The sequence below is a fragment of the Bombyx mandarina genome, chromosome 20 (genome assembly GCF_030267445.1).
Source record: "Bombyx mandarina strain Sakado chromosome 20, ASM3026744v2".
Taxonomy (NCBI): Eukaryota; Metazoa; Arthropoda; class Insecta; order Lepidoptera; family Bombycidae; genus Bombyx; species Bombyx mandarina.
Window position 1 is genome coordinate 6838037 of NC_143226.1, and position 24617 is coordinate 6862653.

The window sequence follows — 24617 nt, forward strand, 5'->3', positions numbered from 1 at the left end:
TATAATGATATTAGGTACGTACTTCAGAATAAATAAACAATAAAAGACTTATTTAATTGCGTTTTCTGTTATATGTATAATAAGAAAACAAAAATTAAAGCAAGCACAATCTAACAAAATTGATATTTTAAACAAACTGAACTTTCTTTTTACTGAATGACAGACTTCACTGAATGACTGGTTGGTCTCCCCCAATCTCAACACCGGTTTTGTATCAAGAATATTTTTTGCTGTTACATCGATGGCTTCTACAAAACCGCCCAATAAAATTGTTGACATAGCGTAATAGCAATTTAAGCAATCTGTTCTAGATAATTATAAATAAAGTTTACTGTATTTTTTATTATGTTTTATTTTCCAGTTCTTAAGTTAGCTGCATGTGACCAGGGTAGGTTTGCTTTTAGTTAGTCTGAAGGTCTAAAAGTTTCACCGGGTAGTGGTCACCAGCGTTCCCTGGATACCGGCCTAGAGCAGTTTGTGAGCACACACGGGCTGGCAGCACATTTTGCTCCTTGTGCTTAGTGCGAGTTTTTTAACGTTCCCGATAGCGTAAAAGTTAACCCAATTTTGTATGCAGTTGGAACAGCGCCCCTAGCGGCACACGTAGGCAAACGATCCAATTCCATACAAATATGAGCTAACTTTTACGCTATCGAGAAAGTTAAAAAACTCGCACTAAGCACACCTCCTTTTAAAAGAGTCACATCCTGTCGCGCCCAAAATAGCCAACACCGATACGGGAGTCACAATAAAACCATCAGGGGTAGCAATAAGAAATAAAACGCATCATTTTTATTTAGATATAACACCTTTAACTATTCAGAGTAATACAAATATAACGACGCTAAAAATTGACATTTAGTTCGAAGCGTAACATTTAAAGACTGTCGTCACAGAATTTGTTCATTTTGATATGTATACAGCGTGTTACAAAATACCCCATAAAAAATATAATTAATTATAAAATAATTTGATAATTATCAAAGCCAAAATTCTGTCAACCCTAGTAAGCTATCATGTCAGGGAATCAGATTATTTAACAGAAAGGCCTACGTACCTATTTTACCTAATAATTGTCTACTTTAATAGTTTTTCTATTTTTTATTCTAAATAAATGTTTGCTACCTCAATACAACAATGTCATTATACTCAAGTACTTGTCGCACTTGTCAAAGCTTTTGTCATTCCGCGCATTAGGTAGAAATATAGACACAATCTGCGTAGTTTACTCTTTGATTTTACTGAAATAGGGTTTGCACGTTAGTGACATTAATAATATTTTTATATTTTTTTGCGGGTATGTTATACAGCTTTAATACGGTTCTTAAATATTGTGAATGGACTCGTTATAAGACCCCTATTTAACCTCCTTTCGGCTTTACGGGTAGTTTTGTAACACCCTGTATATGTATATATATTTTTATGTTTTTGTTTTTTCGTTACGAGCTTGCGGTTTGATTCGTAGAATTAGCAAACGTAAGACGAACAGAGATAAAGATAGAGAGACAGAGACAGAGAGCATGCATTACAAACTTATACTTTCTAATAATCGAGTGAAATAGTCAAGCGACTATGAGCCTTATATCAGTACGTATGTGGGTGCACTTTCGACTCCGCAGTTGTTCTCCTTCGAGGACATGAGGACGTAGCCGTCATTCCCCCACATGTTCGACCAGGAGTTCTTGATGAGCCAGTACTTCTTGCCGTTGAGGACGCCGTAGCCGACCGCCAGCACCGCGTGGTCCAGCTCCTCAACTTTGTTCTTGCTGTGAATTAATTATAATAATAATAATAATAAACTAGAAATGCGGGTAGTATTATTTTCATTTAATTTTCATTGCTGCCTCCCCTCTCAGTTCGAAATAATTTCCCTTTTTTTTGCTTAGATGGGTGGACGAGCTCTGATGTCTGATGAGCTGAGATGTCTATGGGCTCCGGTAACCTCTTAACAACTAAGCAATAAATAAAAAACTTTTTAATGCATAACTTAGCAACGAATCTTTAAGTACTGATGGATTTTACGAGCCAATAATATTAGTTTTTTTTCTTCTTTTTTGTACATTATCATAATTACCATTTCGGTTCAAAATACACTCCGTTCGCGTAGAAGCTGAAGCTCTTGTGGGAAGCGTCGATGGCCACCGAAATTGGACCGTGCTTGAAGATCGCCAACTGAAATAAATATACGATTGGTGAGAACGGAACTGTTGCGAGGATTTATTAGAAAAGCTTTTTAAAAAAAAGAAATTTATTCAATTCAATTCAATTAAAACATTTAAAATTAACAATTGACATTAATTGGGGCAAGTGTCACCGGGAGCGCGGTTAGAATTGAACTACGAGATCTATCGACAACCTAGCTAAGCTGCATTACGTCGTGCACCTTACATTGCATTTTTAGGTAAATTAAATATATATATATATTTTTTTTTTAATTGCCTTTGCAGGCAGACGAGCGTACGGCCCACCTGATGGTAAGTGGTCACCGTCGCTCATGGACGTCAGCCATGCCAGGGGCAGAGCCAAGCCGCTGCCTACTATAATAGAACATTGAAATGTGTGTGAGAGAAAACGGTAAGAAAGGGAAAAGAGAATGACAGACAGAATGACAGAGAAAAGAAAGATGGCGAAGACGGTTATGGTGTAAAAAAAAAGTGTTAGATCATTTTTTATTATATTATATAAGATTTTGGAGCAGTTGATTATTTTATGGACTACGATCCCTATTCCACATAAATAATATTATTTTAAACGTTAATATTACTTATAATACAACAAAAAAAACCAATCGAATATTAAATATTATGACTGTGAACAAATCACGCATGGTCATCCGACTTCAAATTAGGATTCCCTGTGTTATGGATGACAAAAACTGATAAAAACATACTGATATATATTTTAAATATATACATATAAAGATGATGAACACTGAGACAGAAAACAAAAAACTTGTTTATCATAATATGAATGTTTGCCCGATGCGAGAATCGAACCCACGACCCTTGGCGCAACAGTCAGACGCGCTAACTACTGCACCACCGAGTCAATCTCGATCGAATATTTCCAACACTAATTCACGTCAGTAGTCAGTCAGTTTCAGTTAGTTTGGCCCCGAATGACGTCACACGCAATGAACGTCCCACACCGCGATGTATTGCAAAGTTAAAACGGTAATTAGCTCAAAATAAAAATTACTACACATATCGCCTATTCGCATTAAAAGTGTACAATTTCTAAAAATATTCGAAATTGAGTTAATATGCGGAATCATTTGGTATCACCACCAGTATTTTTCTCATAAATACTCTCAAAAGAGTGAGTTTAGTTTTAGCTTTTTTTTTTTTGTTTACCTATGTTTTGACTACTATTAACAAAATTAATACATAATTTTATCTTACTGACAGATAATGTAACTGGTAAAAAATAAAAAATAAATGTTGCAAATATGATTAATATTAAAAATATTACATCATCATTATCCTGCCCTTCTCCCAGTCACCTGAGGTCGGCGCAACATGTTTTCTCCTTCCATACTCTTCTATCATATACCATTTCTTCGCTCACTCCCCTCTTACCCATATCGTCTTTCACACAATCTATCCATTTCTTCTTAGGTCTACCTCTTCCTCTATATCCTTCCACATTCATAGTTAACACTCTCTTACAAACCTCATTTTCATTTCGTCTCATCACATGTCCATACCATCCCAAACGCGCACTCCTCAGCTTCTCTGTCACAGGTGCCACTTTCAGACTTCCTCTATCATATTCTATCCATTCTCGTTACTCCACACATCCATCGCAACATTCGCATCTCTGCTGCATGCAATCGCCTTTCATCATTAAAAATAATACATGTTAAGCCTTTAAAACACTCCTGTAAAATTAGTAAGTTTTGAGGCTATACAGTATTAATGCGAGAAGACGATATGTATTCGCATAGCAATCTGATGATATCAGGACTACATTAAAGTGTTTTGCACTGGTATCGGAATGCGGTAGGCAGCGGCTTGGCTCTGCCCTTGGCATTGCTGAAGTCCATGGGCGACGGTAACCACTCACCATCAGGTGGGCCGTATGCTCGTCTGACTACAAAGGCAATAAAAAAAAAAGTATAATTATATTTTGCACATTTTTTTCAATGCACGCAATGTACAACAAATTATTGCACGAGGTCAACGCCCTCTCGGTGTTCGTTATCGCTTTAGATCGCGGCTTCAATACACGTAAACTGCCAACTTCAACCCACATATCCATTCGTCTCCTTACCTTGAGCGCCTTCTCATCGTTTGTCGTCACGTTAACCCAGCCGGTGATCGAGGTGACAGCCGTCACGTTATCGACATGACAGTAGCCATCCTGAATGTACAAAAAAAAACTATTACATCAAGGACAATGGATATTACAGGCAGCAGATTTCGTTTCCTAATATCAAGGCCAGTTTTGTGGGTTTTTTTGGATACCCACACAAGCACGTACCACCGGCCTGACTATTTCTGGTGGGATCAGTGTCTATACTAAGCTATTGTGACTTCGATCTATATCGGGTCTGCAGACTGCGGCTGATCTTGCTTCGTAGATCGTGTACTTATGTAAGGACCTGTTTTATGCAAAAATCGCTTTTATTCCTGTTTAGATCAATTATTAAAAAACAAGAAAGAAAGAAAGAAATAATTCTTGAAGAAAGAAATCATTTATTCGCTAAGCATAGTCAAAATGACTTATTACATAAGTTAAAAGCAGCGTGTATCTATGCTATGTCATTATTTGACATGCGAATTTTAGTGCAGTGCAAGATATTATGATTATGATTATATATAATTTACCATTCATTCATCCATAATTCAACTAATAATTAAGAAATCCATTTATTTTACAATGTCGTCTTTAAGAAAATCATTTATGTGATAATGACAACATGTCAAAATTAAATGACGATGACAAAAAACCAAAAAGATTCGTATAGGCATTTATGGCACGTTGGAGCCAGTTCTCACTTGAGGTGTTGCAATACTAACCTGTCCGAGGTATCCTCCGTAGTCCTCCTCAGTGGGGAGGCCGTGCCTCTTGATCCACTCGTAGGCCCTGAAGTCCTCGCCTCCGTCGCAGCCGTTGTTCCCGAAACTGGAGCGATAGAAGTTCGTATCGTTACGTCGGCAAGAGTAACGCCATCTATCGCCGAATAGTCGAACGAATATCGAAGGATCTAGTAGCACCTAGAACGCTCGAGAAGTACAACGCCATCTATTGTCAGATAGCCGAAACGCAATACTCGAAATGCGTGGAATATTCTCGACGATTCTAGGGATTTTGTCTTCGATCTTTTTAATTGAAGTGAAACATAGTTAAGGAAGGTTTTTTGTTATGATATTTTTTTTCCAAATTTCAAACATGTAATGGCTCACCTGTATAGATGCCAAAATGTCGTTTAACCCAAACAGTCTTTCACCCCTCGATGTTCTCTTTCGTTTAACCCTTTGACTGCCGTGTAGGTCACCGGTTAAGATTTTTTTTTTAATTTCTTAAATGGGTGGACGAGCTTACAGCCCGCCTGGTGTTTAGTGTTTACTGGAGCCCATAGACATCTACAACGTAAATGCGCCACACACCTTGAGATATAAGTTCTAAAGTCTCAAGCCCCGCCCTTCAAACCGAAACGCATTACTGCTTCACGGCAGAAATAGGCGGGGTGGTGGTACCTACCCGCGCGGACTCACAAGAGGTCCTACCACCAGTACAAATAAGTCCAATATTGTTGTGGTGTATCGAGGCTGGTGTCGGATGACTCACCCCCAGGAGCAGTCGATGAGCGCCTGCTGGCTGAGCCGGAGCAGGTGTCCACCGTTGTGCAGGAACAGCGCGCCCTCCACCGCGCCCACCGTGCCGAACGACCAGCACGAGCCGCACACCGACTGATCTGGACCGACACGCTCATGGTTAGGGTTCTGACCTCGGAGGGAATCGAACGCTTGGGCGAAGAGTGCAGGGGGCTCGTTTAGTGGGTAAGGCCCTAAAATACCTCCGGCCCCAGGCACGATGAAAAAAAAAAGGCACACGGACGCCGCAAGATCCCACGCCGAGCGAACAATATCGTGTAATAAAAATCAAACCCACAAAGCCAAAATAGCCTCTTAGGCTACCAGCGAATAGTTAGGGGAAAAGACACCTATTAATATTTGTTACGAACAAGTAAATAATGTCGTGGCCTTAAAGGATAAGACGTCCTGAGCATTCGTATGTAGCGATGCAACGGTGTTCGAATCCCGCTGGCAAGTACCGGTTTTTCTAATGAAATACGTACTTAACACACAATTGACTTCCACGATGAAAGAATAACATCGTGTAATAAAAATCAAATACGCAAAATTATAATTTGCGTAATCACTGGTGGTAGAACGTCCTGTGAGTCCGCACGGGTAAGTACCACCGCCCTACTTATTATTAAGAAGTAATGCGTTTCGGTTTGAAGGCTAAGGCCTAATGCCCTTAAAAAAAGGGATGGTGGCGTTTAAGTCGTAATGTCTATAGGACCCGATTGACACTGAACAGCAATGGGCGGTGAACTGATTTGCCGGTCCCACCAACAGACTGACTTCAAAACGAACCCAAAAGTGATTTAGAGGTCGCGGTCACTAATCCAAAGAAGCTATCAATTATATTATTCAGTTACAGATAAGATACCTATTTCTACCGTGAAGCAGTAATGCATTTCGGTTTGAAGGGTAGAGCAGCCGTTGTAACTATACTGAGACCTTAGAACTCATATCTCAAGATGGGTGGTGTATTTACGTTGCAGTTGTCTATGGGCTCCTGTAACCACTTAACACTAGATGGGCCGTGAACTCGTCCACCCATTTAAACAGTAAATAAATAAAACGCATCGCAAGTGGATGAGGTCAAGTAGATCCAGGACATTGTTAAAGAGCTATATCTAACGGTGGACTAAAATAGGCTATTTAATAATGAACCCGGGTAAAAGCGCGGCCAAACAGGGAACAGTGATTATATTCTGTCTTCATGCCTCACGAGGGTAAAAGCTTCAAGCTCACGAACTTTAGAAGATGTTGCTGACCGTAAGTTCTAAGACCTATCGCGACAAATGACTACATAAAGTGATATTGTGGCGGGTAGCCATCATACAACGCAAGATATTTGACAGATGCCTGAATCTCGCTTACGACATTTTCAAGATAAGCTTGCATATATACAAGTTCCGAACAACAACATTCGGACGTTCGCCCGATCACGATGTTCGACCAGCCCATACCGTGGGCCCCGAAGGTCAAATACTTAGGCGTCACCCTCGACAGCAGGATGACATTCCGCCCCCACATTAAGACGGTACGCGACCGTGCCGCCTTCATTCTAGGACGTCTCTACCCGATGATATGTAGGCGAAGTAAAATGTCCCTTAGAAATAAGGTGACACTCTACAAAACTTGCATACGCCCCGTTATGACTTATGCAAGTGTAGTGTTCGCTCACGCGCCCCGCATACACTTAAAATCCTTCCAAATTATTCAATCCCGTTTTTGCAGGATAGCCGTCGGAGCCCCGTGGTTCGTCAGGAACGTCGACCTCCATGACGACCTGGACTTAGAGTCCATCAGTAAGTATCTGCAGTCGGCGTCGATGCGCCACTTCGATAAAGCGGCACGACACGAGAACCCTCTCATCGTGGCCGCCGGTAACTACATTCCCGATCCTGCGGACAGAATGGAAAGCAGTCGACGTCGCCCAAAACACGTCATCTCGGATCCTCCCGATCCACTAACGGTGCTTTTAGGTACTTCAAGCACCGGTCACCGTTCTCGTCGAACCCGTCGCTTGCGACGAAGGGCTCGACGAGTAAATTAACTCCCAGACACAGCCCACTGAGTTTCTCGCCGGATCTTCTCAGTGGGTCGCGTTTCCGATCCGGTGGTAGATTCTGCGAAGCACGGCTCTTGCTAGGGTTCGTGTTAGCAACGTCATCAGGTTTGAGCCCCGTGAGCTCACCTACTAAAGTTAGGGTTACGCTGACATAGCCTCTCAAGGCTCTCAGTTTAGGTAGGAAAAAAAAAAAAAAAAAAAAAAAAAAAAAAAAAAAAAAAAAAAAAAAAAAAAAAAAACATTCGGACCGTCGTTCTACCGAGCAATATCAGCCGCTCGGTGGAAGATCTTCCCTTTGTCGTATATTCCAAAATATTATTCGAATTTAACTCAACGGGTATGTTTTGTTCGGATCTTTCTATTGAGTCCCTACAGAGAGGGTCGGAAACTCCGAGCTTGGCGCTATGAGGAACTCCGAACACCAATCAACGGTTCTTGTCGAAGAGTCCCACGTGCAACTTAACTTATAGACCCAGCCCACTGAGTTTCTCGCCGGATCTTCTCAGTGAGTCGTGTTTCCGATCCGATGGTAGATTCTGCGAAGCACTGCTCTTGTTGGGGCCAGTATTATCAGACCCTCTCTGACTGAGCCCTAAGAGTAAAACTAAAGAAATTGTTGCACGCTTTCCGTTCTCACCTTTAACGGGAGTGACCGCTCCGAACAATCTCCAGTCGTGTTCCGGAGGCAGCTTCACGCTTAACTCCTCCACGCGAGACTTGCTGTACGGGAACGGGAGACCTGGTTGGAACATCAAGACATTTTTAGTTGTCCAGGTTGTAATTTGTAATGCCTTTGCAAACACAAAAGTAACACAAAGAAAGTTTTTATTTAAGACGAACACAAAATATACAAAGAAGGAGGGAGTAACAAGAAATAGTCCAAGCAGCACAAACAGGTACACGAAACAAAAAGCAATAATTAAAAAGGCGTAGTATAGAAAGAATAACACAGGATGCGCGCTCGCAAGTCAGTGTGCTTAGTGCGAGTTTCTTAACGTTCTCGAGAGCGTAAAAGTTAACCCAATTTTGTATGCAGTTGGAACAGCGCCCCTAGCGGCAAACGCACGCAAACGATCCCATTCCATACAAATATGAGTTAACTTTCACGCCATCGAGAACGTTAAAAAACTCGCACTAAGCTCACCGATTTCGACTGGTGGCGGTGGATCGGTAAAATGCGACGGCCGGGTCGTCTATGCACCGATGTACTCGCGAAATATTATCGCCGCCGCTATACTGCAGTTATCGCCTGACTTTGCTTGTGAATTAATTTTGTTTAGTGTAAATAATGTTTTAGTATGATTGTGTGATAAATGAATGTATTGATATAAAATAAAGTATGTATGTATTGTTGTGTAGTGTAATTATAATAAAATATTATAAAATAAATAAATACATATGAGTCACCCACACAATTACTGGTGGTAGGACCTCTTGTGAGTCCGCGCGGGTAGGTACCACCGCCCTGCCTATTTCTGCCGGGAAGCAGTAATGTGTTTCGGTTTGAAGGATTGGGGCAGCCGTTGTAACTATACTGGGATCTTAGAACTTATATCTCAAAGTGGGTGGCGCATTTACGTCGTAGATGTCTATGGGCTCCAGTAACCACTTAACACCGGGTGGGCTGTGAGCTCGTCCACTCATCTAAGCAATAAAAAAAAAACATTATAGTTTAGCAGTTCGTTGAGGCTTGACACGCCATTCCCCCGGCGAGAAGAAAGCTGCCAATAGGTAGGGTGCCACCCTCTACAGCAACCGTGAATACGCGCCCCAGTCTGTAGGGAGGGGACGACCGTATTAAGTGTCAGACCTCACGTCTCAAATTGGGTCGCGCATTCACGGTGTTATGTCCACGTGCTCAATCAACCACTTAACAGTTAGTCTAGTTTATCCAAGCACATTTATTGTAAAGGAGAAGGAATAATTGAACACTAGTAGTTCCGCTGTAGCCGAAATTCGACAATAATTAATTGAAATTATTAGTTTTAAGATTATTATTGGTTCTATTGTCAAAGACTACACTATAGGCAAATAATATTAAAGCCAAACAATATTTAATCTATTCTCAATTTGACCACAGACTTTAGCAATAAACAAAAGAGTATATATGCGTGTGAGTATCAAATACAGGGTAATATTTGCAATGTTTTGTTTTTATTGATTTACTGTATTTTTTATGCATTATTTAAAAAAATAATTAACATTCTGCACTCCTTCCCTATATTCTCTATAAGTGTGGGAAATTTAATACTCCTCCGTCCGCGCAATTTCCATAAAAAGAGGTCCAAAGTTTTTGCTTCAATTATTAATATATAGATTCTAAATGGCAAATCAAAGGGTGTGTGCCGGTAGCCATCATATAACGCAAGATATTTGACAGATGCCTGAATCTCGCTTACGACATTTTCAAGATAAGCTTACATATATACAAGTTCAGAACAACATTCGGACCGTCGGTCTACCGAGCAATATGGTGGAAGATCTACCTTTTGTCTTTATATACCTACAGGTGAGTTCCAGGGATGGCTACAGTGCGTGTTTCCTCTATTGGAGGAAGCTAACAAATCAAATCAATTTTTTTTTATTCAACATAAATGAAAGTACCTACTTGTTGAACGTCAAAAAGAACTACCCCCAATTCACAAAAACTAGCCTCCGTCCTAAGAAAAACTGGCAAGAGACTCAGCAGGCATGTCTTTTTTTTTATTGCCCTTGTTGGCAGACGGGCATACGGCCCACCTGATGGTGAGTGGTTACCGTCGCCTATGGACTTCAGCAATGCCAGGGGCAGAGCCAAGCCGCTGCCTACCGCTTAATACTCTCCACAAGCCTGGTTTGAAGAAGGATCCTCAATTTTTTTGTTTTTTAAATATTCATTTTTACAATGAGTATTATAACGTAACAATTATTGCAATATTGAAATGCCCGGAGCGAGCAACTCATTGCGACTTTGTGCAATTTTCTAGAGATATAACAGAAGGTGGCTCTTTCTTGTAGCCATATGGACTCACCGTGAGGGCTGGGCCCCGAGTACCTCCTCCCTCTGAGGGCGGCGAGCTCGTCGTCAGTGCGATCGGCAAGATGGTTCACGGACATGGTGAAACCGCGGTTCGCTCGATTATTCGAATGTATGTACCTGAAACAAACATACATTCTTAAAGTCCCTAAGAAACGCCGCCATATTAACCATGTGGTCTATTTCTTAGAGGTATTTTGAGGTTTTGGGGCTTACGACAAAGGGAAGATCTTCCACCGAGCGGCTGATATTGCTCGGTAGACCGACGGTCCGAATGTTTTTGTTCGGAACTTGTATACATGCAAGCTTATCTTGAAAATGTCGTAAGCGAGATTCAGGCATCTATCAATTATCTTGCGTTGTATGATGGCTACCCGCCACAAGGTGACCAAGAAAATGAATAAATGCATGTACCTCTTCAAATAATCTCTCATTATATTATTTTTAATTATTTTACATAATAGAATTGAAATGCGCGTCCATATTTTTTCTTCGTGTTATAATTTTAAATTTTGACAATAGGTGCCACTATTGCGTTTCCTGACATGTGATTGGTTCGTGCGATATGACGTCATCGTTGACCAATCACAGCCATCAATGTATGACGCGACGTTGATTCGTTAACACTATGTTTTCAGACATTCGTTTCGTGGGGACAGCTGTGAAACGAAATTGAAATTGTATTACCAGGTAATCACTTAACATCAGAATGGTCGTGACTGGGTGGGTACCACCACCCCGCCTATTTCGTGCCGTGAAGCAGTAATGCGTTTCGGTTTGAAGGGTGGGGCAGTCGTTGTAACTATACTTGAGACAACGGCTACCCCACCCTTCAAACCGAAACGCATTACTGCTTCACGGCAGAAATAGGCAGGGTATGGTACCTACCCGCACGGACTCACAAGACGACCTACCACCAGTACACACAGAGTAGCCCTGGCACTACTAACGTCTGACGGTAACCATTACCCTCGGTCCAGGTCCGTTAGCCTGACGTCGGAAGCAACAGTCGACTGTTCTGATCCACGAGCCCACACGTCATTAGGTCCCTATGTAGGCGTGACGTCACGGCGTTGACGTCACTAACGACTGACCTTAGCGACTGCCTGAAGATGTTCAGCCTCTTCTCGTGTTCCAGGTCGCTCGCGTACTGCCTCTGGTGTTTGACTTTGAAACTGTAACGACATGAGATACGTTATTTAACTCGCATTTGATGGTAGGTAAGGTGGGCGCGAGGACTGAAAAATATTTCAATTAAAATTTCCTTTTTGTTTTGCTTAGATGGGTGGACGAGCTCACAGCCCACCTGGTGTTAAGTGGTTACTGGAGCCCATAGACATCTACAACGCAAATGCGCCAACCACCTTGAGATATGAGTTCTAAGGTCTCAGTATAGTTACAACGGCTTCACAGCAGAAATGGGCGGGGCGGTGGTACCTACCCATGCGGACTCACAAGAGGTCCTCCAGTACCACCAGTAATTACGCAAATTAAAATTTTGCAAGTTTGATTTTTATTACACGATGTTTATTCCTTCACCGTGGAAGCCGATCGTGAACATTTGTTAAGTACATATTTCATTTGAATTTTTTCTCGCTCGCTCACACGGAGTTGTTGATGCTTTTGTAGCCCTGGGGCATCACACTGATACATAGAGCCCTGACAAGTTGTCTCCACTTGACCCTGTCTTGCGTTTGCTCCTTGACATCACTCCAGGTCAGGCCACTCGCCCAACTGTGACGAATCTAACCGAAATTCATCTTTCTAAATACGTTGATAGACGCAGTCCCCCCGACCCCCCAGGACCCTGACCACCCAGTTCCCCCACCCCCTCGGCTCCCCGGTTCCCCACTCACCGCTCGAACTCGTCGTGGACGTGCGTGTCGTGCACGGGTCGCACGAACTCCTTCATCGGGTTGAAGGTGGCGAAGTGCCGCGAGCCGGGCCCCGGGAACCCAGTGCACTGCATGTCTGCAGCGAATGGAATACACTTATTTTTTTAAATGAAACTTCTTTAGAATCGTTGTGATTTCATACTCGATGAAACGAAAAAATAAGTCCATAGAGACACAAACACATAAATGTATAGGATTCAGCCGGCGAGAGAATGAGATAGAACACATTAGACGTTCTCCAGTGTGGTTTTGTTTTAATATTTCTTTTTTTATTTATTGCTAAGATGTGTGGACAATACAGCGCCATCTATGAGATTTTAAAATACTAACGTATGTATGAAACCTCTTGTAGTGAATTTTAATTTAGGATTATACGTCAAGTTAAAATATCAATTCACAGAGAGCGCTACCTCATACTGTAAAAGATGATTTACAATTATTTACTAATTTGATACATACTTAGACATTTAGAATAATTGTATTTTAATTTTTGAAGGTTTCACAGAAGTGAAAAAAACATGTGTGCAATTCACACGTGGTTTCTACCACGTGTGAATTGCACACATGTTTTTTTTTCTCCTACCTATGCTGATAACCTTGAGAGGCTATATTAGCGCTACCCTAGCGTGTAGGTGAACTCTCGGGGCTCAAACCGGGAGTGTTACTATCACTGGCCAAGAGCAATGCTTCGCAGAATCTACCACCGGATCGGAAACGCGACTCACTGAGAAGATCCGGCGAGAAACTCAGTGGGCTCTGTCTGTGGGTTAATTTCCTCGCCGAGCCCTTCGTCGCGAGTGACGGGTTCATCGAGGAAAGAACACACGAAACATTGCTTCTGACGCCGATCGGTGGCCGCCCACGGCTAATAGATACGAAGCCAAAATTCTAGTTGTATCGTAATACGACTGACCTACATAGCCGCGGCGGTGGCGGATGTGGACTCTTTACGAAGTGTCCATTAGCTAGACGTGACCGTAACATTAGTGTTGTTACAAGCTCTTGCTCAGGATAAATAAAAATGCTTCACGTCATACTAATTAAAACGGGAACATTGGAGAATATTCTAGTTGTTTCGATATCCGTTTTTGCTATTTGACGCCAGATGGCATTACAGTACGCTAAGTACTGCACTGTACTTACTATACTTATTATACTATACTATATTGTTTTTGTTGTGTTCACATCTAAAGGGGTGAATTCAATAGTGTATTAATGTTAATTTTTTTTTTATCGCTTAGGTGTGTGGACGAGCTCACAGCCCACCTGATATTAAGTGTTTACCGGAGACCATAGACATCTACAACGTAAATGGCGCCACCTACCTTGAGATGAGTTCTAAGGTCTCAGTATAGTCACAACGGCTGCCCCACCCTTCAAACCGAAACTGCTTCACGGCAGAAATAGGCGGAGTAGTGGTACCCACCCGTGCGGACTAACAAAAGGTCCTACCATCAGTACTGCACTATACTTACTACTGTCAACTTTGAAGACGTCAGGATCGATTTCATCAATATTGTAATCTTCATAATCCAGATAGTAATGATCGTAGTGGGAACCCAGGAGCGAATTGAAACCTTTCATCTCGTATCTGTTTATTGATTAAAAAAAAGTATTTAAATAAACAATAATCTAATTCACTTACATTTTATTTTTATTTATTTATTTAATATATTTTGTATACACAGCTGTTAGAAGAAACACGACAATAAGGATGCAGAGTACAAGGGCACTACTTATTTCATGTTGAAATCTCTTCCAGTAGACCCGCAAAAGGAAAGAAGAATTAGGAACACACACCTAGTGCATACAGTAAACATTACATATAATAATATATACATATTACAAGATACAAAACAATACACACACACACACACACGCACACGCACACACACACACACACACACACAAATACATATACTTACTTTATATTATAATGTAATTAATACATATACAAATATTACTATACAATATTACATTATACATTTTTTTTAAACTTTACAAAAAAATATTCGTGTATGTACTAAAAAAGCTTGTGATGAGACGTTAAGATGTATAAAGTCGTATATCAAATCAGTGTTTTAAACTTTTCAAAATAAAGTTTTTTTTAATGAGATTAAAGAAATTATAGATGTAGTGAGAATGTATTTTCCTTCGGGAAAACACGGATCTTTATTTTCGCAGGGCACGCGATATTTTAGGTATTTTTTTTACAACTTGGCTTACATTATTGGAGTTTTAGTAAGGAAAAAAAGATTATCGCTTATGTCACTCGGGAATAGTGTAGCTTCCAAACAGTGAAAGAATTTTTCAAATCGGTTCCGTAGTTTCGGAGCCTATTCAATAAAAACAAACAAACAAATCTTTCCTCTTTATTATATTATAGTATAGAAGTATAGATGTCAAATGTCAAAATGAATAATGTCATTGTACTGAAGCTATTTGAGAGAGCACGATAATTACGAACTTTACCGAAAAATTACGAAGGAAAATATTTTCTCACTATATCTATAGCTCCATCAATATCTATTAAATGTTTTCGGGGGTCATTGGTACAGCCATCTTCTTCGTCATCAATATACTGATTCCTTAACCCTGAGTTACCTTACTGCGGAACTTTCAAACCATGAGGTCGTACTTACCGGACCGGTATGGGCACAGAATCCCCTTTCAAAGTCTTCTTGTATTTAACCCACATCGTGTATTTGTTTAGCTTATCGCCGACCGGCTGTACCATCTGCCATTTGGCCGTGTCGGCATCCTGCATTGTTTCTGTGCCTATTGTAAATGAACAAAAAAAAAACACAAGCTTACAAGAGCTTCAATAGAATGTTTTGTAAGCTCTGTATACGAGTGACCATCGAATCCGAAAAGTTTACATAAATTACTTCGTAAAACAACTTTATATTGCCCTTGTAGGCAGACGAGCATACGGCCCGCCTGATGGTGAGTGGTTACCGTCGCCCATAGACTTCAGCAATGCCAGGGCACAGCTAAGCCGCTGCCACCAAAAGGATTGTAAATGAATTTAACACCAGACACCGACAGGTGGCGGGTGTGTAGTCCTAAATAATATGTATATTTCATACGTTTTACTAGGAAAAATTCGAAGACAATAATAATTCAAGTCGTATGCCCGTCTGCCTACAAAGGCAATAAAAAAAAAAAAAAAAAAACATACTGTGCTCTGAGGAATTGTTCAAGATGATACCGGCATCTCGTTTTTACCATCGCACCGCCCACCACCGGAGTAGAGTGCATCCATACTACCTGGAGCCACTGCGGTCATCCACAGTGCGTTTCCAGAGACCTTTTTTGCCACGTACCATCTGGCTATGGAATGAGCTCCCCTCCACGGTGTTTCCCGAGCGCTACGACAAGTCCTTCTTCAAACGAGGCTTGTGGAGAGTATTAAGCGGTAGGCAGCGGCTTGGCTCTGCCCCTGGCATTGCTGAAGTCCATGGGCGACGGTAACCACTCACCATCAGGTGGGCCGTATGCTCGTCTACCTACAAGGGCAATAAAAAAAAAAAAACATATTCGTGTCATCTGGTCCCAAATGATAATTTTCCTGGACATTAAACACCAGATACTGAGACATACGGACTAATATACGTTCCATTATATACTACATTTTTTTTTCTACCTAAGCTGATAGCCTTGAGCTGTTATTTCAGCTTCGCCCTAACATGTAGGTGAGCTCACGGGGGTCAAACCGGAGTGTTGATAACACTGGCCCTAGCAAGAGCAGTGCTTCGAAGAATCTACCACCGGATCGGAGACGCGACCCACTGAGAAGATCCAGCGAGAAACTCAGTGGGACATACATAGAGAAACATCTAGATTCTAGATACACAGCAAAGATAATGTTCGTCACGCGAATGCTTTTCCCAAAATGGAAATCGAATCAATGACCCTTGCTCCCGTAATCAAAGGCGCTAACTTCTGCGCCTCAGTCTCTTATAAAAGCTTAAGAATAGGTATGCGAGGTTATTGACCTGTGAGTTTTGTATGCTTTAGATTGCAGACTACAAAATACTGTTAAACAGAGCGCAGTTATTACAAAAGTCACTATTCGGCCCTCAAGGTAGGCAGGCTATGATGGCTCATCACCAGTAAGGTAATGAGCTCACCTTCCGATCTGCAGCTAAGGGGTCGATAATTTCGATCGAGAGGTTGATGACATGAGCTTATACCATATACTGGTGGTAGGACCTCTTGTGAGTCCGCGCGGGTGGGTACCACCACCCCGCCTATTTCTGCCGTGAAGCAGTAATGCGTTTCGGTTTGAAGGGTGGGGCAGCCGTTGTAACTATACTGAGATCTTAGAACTTATATCTCAAGGTGGGTGGCGCATTTACGTTGTGGTTGTCTATGGGCTCCAGTAACCACTTAACACCAGGTGGGCTGTGAGCTCGTCCATTCATCTAAATAATAATAATAAAAGCTTCGACGGTAGCTGCTTGAGACTTACCGATATATTTAAAATCGGTCATGTCCGGTAGCACTGACTGGATGTCTTGGAGCTGATCTTGCGTCGAATTGACTTGCAGGCACGTCTCCTTGTTCATCTCGGTTTCCGTTGTGACCGGCGCGATCTATGTATGGCAAACGTTATATACGTACATACATGTACATAACGAGGGATGAAAGGGTATTTGGTTTAAGCGTTACATTACCCTTAATACGCGACAATTATCTTTGTAATTAAAGGTCCATTTTTTTGGTATTAGCATCAACTGTTCGATATTTTTTATTTAACTTCAATTATGTTTTTTATTCTATCAGCCCACAGACGTCCACTGCTGGACACGGGCCTCCCCCAAGCCTCGCCAAAAAGACCGGTCCTTCGCTGCCTGCATCCACCGGATCCGGACCGGAACGTTCTTGAGTGGCGACCACGTACCGGAAGACGTAGCGTGGGTAGGCCTCCCACACCTTATTATGCTTACCACATTCAAATAGATTAAGTTTTATGTTATGATATTTTTTCCAAATTTTAAGCTTTTAATCCGGTCTCCTGTAAACCTGCAAAAATGTCGCATACACGAAACAACGCCTTTCACCCCTTGATATAGAATTTGATCTTTCAAATCTGAATTACAGACACAGTTTCAGAGAACAGAGGCCTACCTTTATAGATGTACCGTAGGGTGGGTAGACCGCTGACGTGAACTGGTAAGTCTTGACCATACCTCCATAGTAATCGATTCTCGATTTGCTGTTCTTACTGTCGTACCTGATAACAAAATGACACCAGTTACTTCCGTTCGAGATTTAGCTTTTTCATTATTGCTTAGATAGCTGGACGAGGTCACGACCCGCCAGTGTTAAGTGGTTTCCAGTGTCCATAGACATCAACTATGTAAATGTCGCTGGCCAACTTGATGCATAAGTTTTACAGTACAACGACTGCCCTTTCAAACCGAAACGCATTACTGCTTCACGTTAGAGGTATCCCGATCCACTAACGGTGCTTTTAGGTACCTCAAGCACCAGTCACCGTCCACGCCGAACCCGTCGCTTGTGACGAAGGGCTCGACGAGTAAATTAACCCTCAGACACAGCCCACTGAGTTTCTCGCCGAATCTTCTCAGTGGGTCGCTCCGATCCGGTGGTAGATTCTGCGAAGCACGGCTCTTGCTGGCAACGTCGTCTCGTTTGAGCCCCGTGAGTTTACCTACTAGTTAAGGTTACGCTGAAATAGCCTCTCAAGGCTCTCGGCTAGGTAGGAAAAAAAGTTAGATGTAGGCAGGGTGGTGGTACTTACCCATGAAGGGTCACGGAACGCCCTACCACCAGTAATTACACAAATTATAACTTTGGCGGGTATGATTTTAATTACACGATGGATGGTTCATCGTTGGAGTCTTACATGAAGAACAGTTTAGTATGTATTTCAATAGAAAAATTGGTACCTGCCTGCGGGATTCGAACACCGGAACAGTCGCATCGCTTGATACGATTGCACCGAGCGTCTTAACCTCAAGGCTACGACGACGTCATTCAATTTGTTTGATACCTATGGTTGCTAGATCTAATAGACGGTATTACGAATCCACTCTAGCAGATACTACCATCCTATTGCTGCCGTGGTGCATCCAGATGAAAAGGTTGGAAAAAAAAGTTGGTAGAGGTAGTTTTTTTTTTTTCATAAAAATAAAATTACAGCTACGAGTATAATTGAGATTTAGGGCCCACATTTTAAAGTTGATAACGATATTTCGTAATGTCTATTGAAGGAGGAGGATATGCTACCCACTGCTATCCACTAACACCGTGGAACGTTGAGGGGTTTTAACTCGTCTAACAATTTAAAAAGATTAATTAATTATTAAAGACGCACGTGCGAATTTAATACGACACATCAAATTCGAAAATATTCATCCTTATCACTACACAGTATAAAACAAAGTCGCTTTCTCTGTCCCTATATCTGTCTGTCCTTATGTATGCATAAATCTTTAAAACTACGCAACGGATTTTGATGTGTTTTTTTTAATAGATAGAGTGATTGAAGAGAAAGGTTTATATGTATAATAACATCCATTAAATAGTGGAGAAATCAATAAATTACAGTTTCCGAAGCGAAGCGAGGGCGGGTCGCTAATTATTTATAAATTGTTTAGAATAATAAAATCACATTTTTTCGCATATCTAGTTCAAAGCTACGATGAGTCTAGCGATAATAAAAGGGGTCATTTGGTAAAATTGTATTGTCATGAGTTCATTAATAAGCACGCAAATGACATGTCTCAACTGAGCAAGCAGAAATCGAGTCGAACGAAATGCTGAAGTTGTTAATAAATACAATTTAGGTTATAACCTAGTTTATTTTTCGCTTTCAAACTAATATTCTAAACGCAATCGACTTTTATTTAATAACAAGCGGCCCGCTCCGGCTCCGCTCTGGTCTTTAACAAAAATTTCAAAGATATTTGACGTTGTTTTATTTTTTTAAACAAAAGACGGCGGCATAACTATAATAGTTGAACATATGCTGTCGCGAAACTTTTTGTAAATAATAAAGTATTCTACAAAATCGTAGTACATTATTTTATTCTATCATCAATAGTTTTCGCAGGGCACGCGATGTAAAGAATATTTTAGGTAATTTTTTTACACCTTGGGTTACATTATTGAAGTTTTAGTAAGGATCCTTAACTTTGTCACTCGGGAATAGTGTAGCTTCCAAATAGTGAAAGAATTAATCAAATCGGTTCTGTAGTTTCGGAGCCTATTCAATACAAACAAACAAACAAACAAATCTTTCCTCTTTATAATATTAGTATAGAAGTATAGATAAAATATTATTATTTCACACCTTTTTTTAATATGTTTCTAAATTAGTTCATAATCTTTATTACATGATACATTGCAGATTGCTATTTTAAGAAGAATCAACAATATATTCGGGTATTATTTCATGCTTCATGTTTCTTTTTCTTTTCTTTTTTCCCCACCTATGCTGATAGCCTTTAGAGGCTATTTCAGCTTCACCCTAACGTGTGCGTGAGCTCACGGGACTCAAACCGGAATGCTGCTAACACTGACCCTAGCAAGAGCAGTGCTTCGCCGAATCTACCACCGGATCGGAAACGCGACCCACTGAGACGATCCGGCGAGAAACTCAGTGGGCTTAATAGGTATAATTTATTATACTAATAACAAACGAAGAATGAGTCACTAAGTTGTTTTAAGATGTTTCTAGAACAAGGCGAGGGTTAATGATTCTTTACATATGACGAGAGATTCGTTTGATATGTATGTACGTTCGTGTTATAAACTGATAATAGCTAACCTTTGCCTGTGTCAACTTTCGTATCGTGTTTACTTATGTAAATCAAAGGATAGTTGCTTTATATACATATATGGACCGTTTATTTTGAAGTCGTCGTGGCCTAGAGGATAAGACGTCCGGTGCATTCGTATCGAGCGATGCACCGGTGTTCGAATCCCGCTGGCGGGTACTAATTTTTCTAATGAAATACGTACTCAGCAAATGTTCACGATTGACTTCCACGGTGAAGGAATAACATCGTGCAATAAAAATCAAACCCGCAAAATTATAATTTGCGTAATTACTGGTGGTAGGACGTCTTGTGAGTCCGCGTGGGTAGGTACCACCACCCTGGCTATTTCTGACGTTCTAACTATACTATAAGACTTTAGAACTCATGTCTCAAAGTGGGTGGCGGCATTTACATTGTTAATGTCTACGGGCTTCAGTAACCAGTGAATACCAGTCTGGCCGTGAGCTTGTCCACCCATCTTAAAATATAAAAAAACTCATTAAATTGATTTAGACATGAAACTACTTTTACAGTTGGAACTACTCCTGTCCCGGGGATCGGACGTCCAGATGAGAGTTTAAGGAAGTTCTTTACCGGGTGGCCATTCTACTAGTCCCATATACCCCTCAATGCAGGGACCTCATAACGGTATAGCGTCCCACCCACTGACCACGGACCACTCACATGTCGGTCCCACACATGTATCCATTTTGTGATGTATATGACCTCTAGAGAACAAATTAATACCAAATAATTCACCAAAAATTTGCAAAACCGAAACCCATATTTCATAATACCTATTTTGTCTCCGATAAATATTCATATTTATCCACATCATTTATCCCTATAACACATAAACATTAATAAAATGACAAATATTTACGAACACCAGTGTCTTATCAAACCACAATAACCTCATGATAAGAGTTCAACTAACATACAACAAACAGTGCAAGGGAACAAATGTTAATCTCGAGACACAATGTTAAATGTGTCTCGAGATTAACCAGTTTTAATTAAGAATAAATAACATGGATTTACTTATAATTGGAGTTCACCTTATAATGGTCTTGCTAAAGACTATCTAACAGCAGACTTTATTATTGCTTCTGTCATGATAGTGAGACAAACTGTATTTATATTGATTTCATGACTTAAAAGCATGCAACTTTTGAATATATAAAGTTACATCAGATTTTGCCCAAAGACTTATCAGTCAAACCTTGTCAATTTTAGTTTCATTACCGGTGAAGGAGCACACAAGGCAATGCTCTCTCTCTTTCTGCACATTATCATTACGGCAAAGAGTAATTACAGGCTGGACAATCTCTGCCCTTACTACGTAGTAAGGCTTCACATAGCCAGCCGATCAAGTGGGCCAACATTTGTGACCGCTGGTCTGCAGTTTATGAAGCAATGTGGTGAAATTTATGTGGGCCAGTGCTAATTAATTATCCTTCATGCTATCAGGATTTTGGCTCATTAGGATTGGATGCTTGAAGAGCAGTAGTGGGGTGGTTTAGTGAGTTTAATTCTCTTCCACATACCACCAATACTATAATAGTGATGCTCTGAAGAGTATAACACCCAGACAAAAATGGATCATGTTGCTAGTTCGTACATGAAAGATATACCAATACATGCCATGTCTTGTTTATTTCTGCTGTAAAGGATAGGATGTTTGATAGGATTTGAGACTTTTGTATTATGTCCTGCGGTGGGCAACAACATTTCAACATCCATAGGCATTTAAACTAATATGTAAGTAAAATAAGGTCAGAAAAATTGTAAGAATATTATAGCTTAAAGGTTGAAATCACATTGAATAGCTAAACAGCTATATATCGCACATACGGTGCAATTAAATCACTTATGCAAATTATGTATTTTTTCAGGAGAAACGTTGGAAAATTCAACATCTTACTATATAATTCTTATATAGTTCTACTAGGCTATAGAAATAAAATGAATTACAAACTTCATCAGTAAAACCAAAAATCTTTCGTCTCACTAATAACTATTAAAAAATGTATTTTCTCATACTCAGTTCAGTGTTAAAAACTCAGTCATCGTTCTCGCCGAACCCGTCGCTTGCGACGAAGGGCTCGCCGAGTAAATTAACCCTCAGACACAGCCCACTGAGTTTCTCGCCGGATCTTCTCAGTGGGTCGCTTTTCCGGTCTGGTGGTAGATTCTGCGAAGCACGGCTCTTGCTAGGGTTCGTGTTAGCAACGTCCTCAGGTTTGAGCCCCGTGAACTCACCTACTAGTTAAGGTTACGCTGATATAGCTTCTCAAAGCTATCAGCTTAGGTAGGAAGAAAAAAAAAAGTGTTGACAAAAATTGCATAAGTAACTTTATAGCACCGTATGTGCGATATGTTCACTTACCAAGCATAGAATGGCTCATGCAGTTCAGCATAGGGTATATTTAGGAGTCCCTTTACTGTGTATACTGGACTCCATTGTGGTGGCGACCCTAGAGTATCAAAACTTTGGTTAGTGAGAAATTTAAATACATCATATCTTTGTCATATACATACTTAAAATCATACACAAATCAACTTAAATTAATTAATATATAAGAATATCCTTATTCCGTATATGAATTTAAAAAAATTTAAAAATATTTTTCCTCTAAATATTATTATAAAAAAAACACATGAAAGAAATTTAATTTATTATTTTTTAACCAGTGATAAATATTGAAGAGTGCATTATTAATATTATACCTTTATCGACATATCCAGATGCGAAGGCCACGAAAAAACACAACAACGCAGCGAATAACATGATTCGACCGCCGACCGACGTAGATCTGTATGGATTGACAATGTCAAAAGTTTAAGAAAAACATAATGAGTCCCCCACTATTTCAATTCAATCAAACGATTTTTTTTATTTTGTTTACTCTAATGTTCGCGTCCGCCTGAGATTGAGAGATTTTAGCCTATAAAACCAGCAATGGATACAGAATTTTAAATAATGTAATAAAGTGTTTTCGTAGTGCCAAATAATACATTATAGGGAAATTAATATCTTTTAATTTAGATACACCTATTTTGTTTACTGTTTTTAAGCATTAACGCTCTGAATTAACTTGGTAGACGACTGTAAAGAGAAATAAATATGGTTTGTGGGGCGTGAAATAAAATAATAACACCATTTACTTACTTATGTGATGTCTATAATAGTTGAAAAATATTTAAATTAACTTGTCGAATTCTAGACCGAGAATTCAAAATTTTGCAGTAAAATTGACACTTGACAGATGATTGAAACATTGTACTGTCAAAGTCCACCGATTTCAGTTAAATCTGCAAATAAAAGGACATTAAAAATTTTCACATTTACGTAATACCGGAGGCTTATATTTAAAAGTATCTGTGAAAGTGCACAAATGTGGGAAAATGAAATAAAGCCGTTGGACGTAACGTAAAAACGTAACGTAAAAAGTGGATCGCTAACTTTTTGGATGGGCGGAGCATCACGGTCGTTGTAGAAATGTAGACGGTGACTGCTCTGATACCATGACCATTAACGCTGGCGTTCCACAAGGTTCGGTGCTCTCCCCCACGCTTTTCATCCTGTATATCAATGACATGCTGTCTATTGATGGCATCCATTGCTATGCGGATGACAGCACGGGGGATGCGCGATATATCGGCCATCAGAGTCTCTCTCGGAGCGTGGTGCAAGAGAGACGATCAAAACTTGTATCTGAAGTGGAGAGCTCTCTGGGGCGAGTCTCCGAATGGGGTGAATTGAACTTGGTTCAATTCAACCCGTCAAAGACGCAAGTTTGCGCGTTCACTGCGAAGAAGGACCCCTTTGTCATGGCGCCGCAATTCCAAGGAGTATCCCTGCAAACTTCCGGGAGTATCGGGATACTTGGGGTCGACATTTCGAGCGATGTCCAAGTTCGGAGTCATTTGGAAAGCAAAGCCAAGTTGGCGTCTAAAATGCTGGGAGTCCTCTACAGAGCGAAGAGGTACTTCACGCCTGGACAAAGACTTTTGCTCTATAAAGCACAAGTCCAG

The 24617-nt window shown here is 40.5% G+C and overlaps 1 protein-coding gene across 2 annotated transcripts; it reads right to left on the minus strand.

Annotated features, from left to right (window-relative positions):
• Nucleotides 1-764: 764 nt before the first annotated feature.
• Nucleotides 765-23971, minus strand: 26-29-p (C1 family peptidase 26-29-p). 2 transcript variants are annotated; one of them, XM_028183957.2, is made up of 16 exons: nucleotides 23752-23971; nucleotides 23310-23395; nucleotides 22969-23056; nucleotides 17920-18025; nucleotides 17261-17384; nucleotides 15429-15564; nucleotides 14262-14377; nucleotides 12748-12862; nucleotides 11986-12066; nucleotides 10887-11011; nucleotides 8513-8614; nucleotides 5794-5920; nucleotides 5022-5127; nucleotides 4273-4362; nucleotides 2075-2172; nucleotides 765-1766 (listed from the first exon to the last, which is right to left on the minus strand). In XM_028183957.2, the coding sequence occupies exons 2-16, from the start codon at nucleotides 23368-23370 to the stop codon at nucleotides 1580-1582; spliced, it is 1662 nt and encodes a 553-aa protein (XP_028039758.2). In that variant the 5' UTR covers nucleotides 23371-23395; nucleotides 23752-23971; the 3' UTR covers nucleotides 765-1579. The 2 variants fall into 2 exon arrangements, with proteins under 2 accessions (XP_028039758.2, XP_089591787.1); XM_089735661.1 differs by lacking the exon at nucleotides 23752-23971 and adding an exon at nucleotides 23635-23675.
• Between the last annotated feature and the right edge of the window lie 646 nt (nucleotides 23972-24617).

Coding starts and splice junctions, on each gene's coding strand:
- 26-29-p (XM_089735661.1), bottom strand. CDS start 23,660: ATGCTTAAAAACAGTAAACAAAATAG. Junction 18,026..22,968: donor CATGAGCCATTCTATGCTTG/GTAAGTGAACAT, acceptor TTTTGTTATCAG/GTACGACAGTAAGAACAGCA. Junction 5,921..8,512: donor AGCGGTCACTCCCGTTAAAG/GTGAGAACGGAA, acceptor GTGTCGGTCCAG/ATCAGTCGGTGTGCGGCTCG.